At 34.7% G+C, this 6,127-nt stretch overlaps 1 protein-coding gene across 1 annotated transcript in view; it reads right to left on the reverse strand.

Moving 5' to 3' along the window:
- The window catches only part of TARBP1 (TAR (HIV-1) RNA binding protein 1), a 40,435-nt gene that overhangs the window by 15,395 nt on the left and 18,913 nt on the right, over positions 1 to 6,127 (reverse strand). Inside the window, exons 13-16 of the mRNA XM_009281790.2 lie at positions 5,366 to 5,527; positions 3,519 to 3,712; positions 2,573 to 2,828; positions 2,300 to 2,488 (exon numbers count right to left, since the gene is read on the reverse strand). Coding sequence (XP_009280065.1) covers positions 2,300 to 2,488; positions 2,573 to 2,828; positions 3,519 to 3,712; positions 5,366 to 5,527 — 801 coding nt within the window. The remainder of the gene's footprint in view (positions 1 to 2,299; positions 2,489 to 2,572; positions 2,829 to 3,518; positions 3,713 to 5,365; positions 5,528 to 6,127) is intronic.

Consider the following 6,127-nt stretch of genomic DNA (forward strand, 5'->3'; position numbering starts at 1 on the left):
GGGGGGGGGGGGGGGAACCTACCCTAGAAACATTTGGTCTTTTTACAAAGAATTCAAGCTTTTCTTTTAGTGCAAAGACAGGCATTGTAACTTTCCAAATAATTCCAAAATTCAACTATTGTGTTTCACCCGAGGAGAAGCAGCATGACATTTACTACACATTTCTCAAAATCCTGGAATGCTTTTCAATTGTTTCATTAATACAGTAAAAGTCCAGCACACAAAAAATAAGTTTAAGAAATTTAAGTTCTAGCACAATTAACATTTGAGTAAGTCACAAAGAAAAAGGAAGAAAGCAGCAGAAGAAACGAAGCCCAAGAACACAATGCTCTAGGGCACCTCTGCGGAGGCCTTTCTGGATTTTACCATAGCAATATTCCCTCTTTTGGCTCAAAAATACCCTTTTGTTCCACCCCTTCTAACTATTATTAAAAAGACAGAGTGCACTGTGGTAGACAAAGTTAAAATTATGCTTCTGTGACAAATCAGTATCAGGCAGTTCCATTTTTTCTTTCTCTTTAGCTAAAACTATATAGCCATTGCATAAGGGGTCAATGGCAGTACAGACTGCCAAGGAGCGGGATAAGAATATACATAAGTAGACACTTGCTTGGGAACTTTATCTTCATTTTCTTATGAAGGGGCAGAAGGTGGCTCGACCAGATGCCCTTTGTTGAGTATAGGAGACCTTCATTACCTCCTTGATGCCTGCTGTCATGGTATGTCCCACTGCAGACAATGGGATAGCTGTCACATAGACTCGAGACTCTCAACATTGGCAAAACACACTTAACTTCAGCGTTAGTATTTTAAGCATTATGCAACGACAGTAATTTAAGAATTTAAACAAATTTTAAGATCAAAGAAAAATTAAAAAAAACTAACTACAGCTCATCAGTTACTACCACACTGAGCATACAATTATCCGTTACAGTTATTCATTAAAAGAAAAAGCTAACAGATTCCTAGAACTGAAGAGATATTTTACCATCTTTGCACATGTATCTTATTTTGGCTTGGGTCCACATTAAGACTACAAATGCAAAGTGTTGTCTACTGTTTAAAATAGATGACAGTAACTTTCATTTGAAGTTTGCAAAAAGAACAAAGAGAAAATAAATGGGACTATATTTTAAGATACTTAAGGCTAATATGGGGATATCACAGCAATTTTAAATTGCTAGGAAGTGTCCATTTTTCTATACTTTATTAGAAAAAATCACTTTGGAGTGTCTGGACTGAAATTAAGCCAAGACATTTGCTATTATTTACAGTTAGGAGCGTGACACCAGGACAGAGCTATTTATGGTAACTTCAAAGCAAAACTGCAACCCTGCCTAGTATGATTTCTGTGCTAAGTGCAAAGCAGCGCATGAGACCGCAAGTCTAAGCATAGTCTAAGCATACATATATACTGATAACTTATAATGTATTACTGCTCTGGTAAGTCTTGCAGTCATTGTGGACTGTTCTGCACAAACATTTAATTGATGCTCAGAGGCTAAAAAAGCAAAAAACCCAGGAAAGATTATTTAGAAAAGAAACAGAAAACAACTTTGCAGCGTATAAAGCCAAGATGAACTAACATCCCAGTACTGAATGCAGTTTTAGTGACTCAAAATGAAAAAAGAACACCATGACATATGCAAGAACTTTTGGAGTACAGGAAGCTGCATTCATCTTACAAAAACAGTAAAAATTATTTTTTTCTCTTCTTAACTATGGAGGCAGCTCTACCATGCAGTATTAAATTGAACTCTAAGGTGACTATGATTTTTATGTTTTCTACACCTGGACCCTCAGAGAAAAAAAAGCGCCTTTAAAGAAGCAGTTGGCTTATTCAATAGCATCTATTAAAGTTTTGAACAGTTCTAACTCTTCATTTAAGAAAGTATTTTCATAAAGACTAAACTATTAGAAAAAGGTGTATTTCTTCCAGAATATTAATAGTTTGTGACAGTTCACATGGCAAATCCTGAACAAAATATTCAAGAGGAAGTGCATAATGTAAAAATAAAGACCAAAAACCCCATTTTGCTGAACGCAGAAGATACCGAACAGTCTGAAAAAAAAAATCAAAGAAATAGTACTTTTCATTTTCTGTCTTACAAGAACTAACGATGTATTTGTTTATCCTCAATCTAATTATCAGATCTCTTATCTTAACACTCTCAAATTAGTTTCTTTTTGGAAATGAAAAATTCATGACAATAGCTGAAGGGAAAATAAAAAGTAAAATACATTTTTAGATCCAGATAAAATTTATGTTGACTTCCCAAAAAAGAATTCTTAAACTGACCTCTTTTATTTTGGCATATGCTTGACCCTTTGCACTTGCAGCAACAGCTAGAACTTCAGTGTCAAAGACAAACTGAACAAAAGCTTTTAGGTTGGACCAAAATATTAGCTGTGTGTTGCTCAAAGAGGATATAATTTTCCAGGCCAAATCAAATGCTTCTATGCAGAGAGACTCCACTGAGTCCAGAAGCTGAAAACAGAGAAGAAAAAGTGTTACGTTTGACAAAAAACACCCCCAAAACTATTAATATCGTGCAGCTGTTTTATCTTTCACCTTGGGAACAAGGACTTTCATGCAGTCGAACACAGGTAAAACTTGGTCTGAAGGAAGAATAGTTAGGGCTTCTAATGCAGACTCCAGAATTTTTCTTGACCTTTCAACTGTAGATAATGACATTTCTGAAGTTTCTTCATACTCTTGAGCCAGTATTGGAAATGAATTTAAAATGAAACGAAGGCAAATCCACTGGTCACGAACATAGCGTGCAACAATTTTCCCCCATCCTTGAGATGTTGTTTCTTCGCATAAGCTGTAAGGAGAATATTATTCTTAAATATATATTGTATTAATTTATCCTGCACATTGCTACTCCACCAGGAACAGCTTAACTGTACAAACTCACTATACTTCAAGACACTAAAATTTACACAGGCTCAAGGGGAGGCTGGAAAAGTTCACGGAAGAGAAATCTACAAATAAAAGTTTTTTAAAGGCAGAAGAATCAGTTCTGGGCTCAGGCAGTCTCATCAGTCATAAAAATCTGGGAGAGCATTCAATGGAAACATCACTATAAGCTGACCGTCTTTTTTTGTTAACCAAGTATTTGGTTTTTGGTCCTCAGGCTTGCTCTAGGCTTCCCTTCCCCAACAGTAAATTTCCGTTTCAACTCACTTGCATACATGCTATCGCTTTGTGCAGTGTATGTATATTTAAGCTGGCATAAGGATAAGCAATGTTCAAAGCTAGCTCTGGCTTCACAGCACTAGAGGACTGTGCAAAAGAACCTTTGGTCTGATCAATTATGGCTGCTTTAATGTTCTAAAACCTGAATGTTGAGACAAAAGAGCAACTAAATGAATAGTTTGTGTTCAGAATTCTTCAATTTTATCTTGACAAACAGTTATCAAAGAAAAGAACAGGAAAAGCCAGCGTCTTAATCACTGCTCCATGCTAATCAAATTTATGCTGGAAAATTACTGAAGCTATAGCACAGACATACCTACTTTTTTCTTCAATGTACGATGGCTTCTTTAATACTTCATTGAATTGAAAAAAGGAAATAAATCTCTTCAGAGCATCCACAGAAGGCAGAGATTCAAGGTGTGCTTCAGGTTTCTGATCCATTATCTCACAAACTGCTGTAAGTGAAGCCATGCTAGCTACTTTCTTAATTTGTTCTTTAAGCTTTGGCTCCTAATTAAAACCAAACCACACATGAACAAACATGCACCGATTTCTTCTAATATGATACAAGTAACCTACGGATACATTTGATAATCCTATTTGTATCACCTCAGACATCATAAGGTAGCAACTCTGCATCCTTCTACTTCCTTATTTACTTACCCTATGCATAACACAGCTTTGCTTGGCTGGGTCAGTGCTATCAATCACAAATTACAAGCATTGAAAAAAGTATAAATCTTGCAAATTACAGTCACTTATTCATTAAGTGCAGGCGCCTAGCTCAACTATGATAGAACACTTCTATCTTGCTAGGTAGCAGCTTATGTATATTGCTGGATAGCAATTAGACAAAAAAAAAAAAAAAAGATGTGGGTCCATGTAGTCAGAAACCCAGGGCAACAAGACAGCTGAAATTTGGAACATGACATGCTAACTGCTTCAAGAGGCTAAAAGGTCACAACACCTACTACAATTATTTTGTGTGATAAACGCATATATTCAAAGAGGCATGAAATAAAAAGTCTCAATAAAAAAGTCAATAAGCATATAGTTCCCTAACAGTATTAAAAGCTCAATGTTATTTAAACATCTTCAAGTTACTTTCAGCTGTCTAGAGCACAGAAAAGATTTTTCTCATCTGTAATTACTCAGCATTTTCTTTTCTCTTCTTAAACTGAAGATGTACTATATGTGCAACTGAAGAAATTTTAATGACAATATAATTCCACTGAATTCAAAAGAAGTTGGTAGAGGCCCCCAGTAAACGCTCAGTTTGAATCATAAAATGTTTGCTTTGAAACTACTGGAATAAGTACACAATTCACATAACCAAAGGAGAAAAAAATAAATTAAGTCTTGATCTTTGTTTCCTTAGAAAAGTAAACCTAGCAAATTAAATACTTACGATCTTTTTAATGTGTTATTAACTGTTCTTGATCAATAATTCAACCCAGAAAATACCAAAGATTATACCGCCCAACAAATCTTAATTTAAATCTCCTCCTTTCACAGAAGTCATTAATGTTTCTTTATCTTTTGAAAATATATCTATCTCAGATATACTAGCCTAATACGTACAACTATGGGACAATGAACGTAACTATATGAAAAAGCCAAAGTAATGCTGAGTTCTATGATTTCTTTTTCTCTGCATGTTCCAGCTTGGAAATTCAACAGATCATTAATACAAAAGGCATTTTCATTTAACAGTATACTTCCTCGGTAATATTGGTTCATATTTGACGAAAAAGCTTTTGAGTACACATAGTCCATTATTACAACTGAAGTTTTACTTTAGCTACATAGACTTCTAAAAAATGAAATGTAAGAAAACAAAAGTACTAAAAATCTTACCTACAAATATTTTACATTAGCATTACACTGCCAACTAAAGATGCATGTGCTAGGGAATATATAGACACATAACATTCACACAAACTTGTTATTAATTTATTATATATTATTTATAATTATATTGATAGGTATAAAAATATATTTATAATATAAATATTTGTATATTAAGTTGTATTTATAGTATGTTATAATCATTTACATATCATCTAAATAGTATATAAGCATTAGAAATAAAATATTTATTTTAATTAATATTTACTGGCTTATTTATATTAACATTTACTGTTGTAAATAATGTTAAATTACCTCTTCACAATTTCTCTCCTGAAGATTACGAATAGACGCATTTGTCAGGGACAAAATGAAATTCTTGATAGATGGTACCTTCTTCCAGCTGACTTGCAAGCACAAGTTCACTATCTCTGGAATTAAAGCTAAGTATAGATCACAACGATCCAGATCGCCAACCTAAAAATGAGGAAACACAAGGTAAACTGAAGCATTAAGAGGAGGAAACAAACTGAAAAGAAAGAAAACGAACAGTAACAATGACAGCAGAAGGAAAATAACAGCAGTCATCGCAGTTGGACAACCTTTTCTTTAATTTTGGGAGGGTTTTTTTTGGGGGGAGGGGGTGGTGTGTGTTTGTGTTTTTATTTTTTAAATCTTTTTATCTTACAGGTTCTTTTAGTTTTATGGTTCTGGAGTATGCCTTAGAAAAGGCAGTGTGAAATTCTGAAAGAAATCTCCACTTCTTTTAATTGGTAAGTTTACTTAACTTCCCTTCCTGGGCCCAAAGGAATGCCACATAAAAACACCTGAGTTAGCCTGAGTATCAGAAGCAGTGCTCAAGGCCAACTCAGTTAGTGGAACATGGCACAGCACTCCACCCTGTACACACTCAGTGGTGCACCTTGCACTTCTTCCCCAACTACATTTTATCTCATGGCTGTATCTTGCTTGTTTTATGGCTTTTTATTCTGCTTTTGTATTTGCAACTTTTCTCCACATATCATTGTCCTGGTTTTGGCTGGGGTAGAGTTACCTTCCTAGTAGCTGGTCCATCCA

Source organism: Aptenodytes forsteri, unplaced genomic scaffold (assembly GCF_000699145.1).
Source record: "Aptenodytes forsteri isolate BGI_AS27 unplaced genomic scaffold, ASM69914v1 Scaffold132, whole genome shotgun sequence".
NCBI classification, from domain to species: Eukaryota; Metazoa; Chordata; class Aves; order Sphenisciformes; family Spheniscidae; genus Aptenodytes; species Aptenodytes forsteri.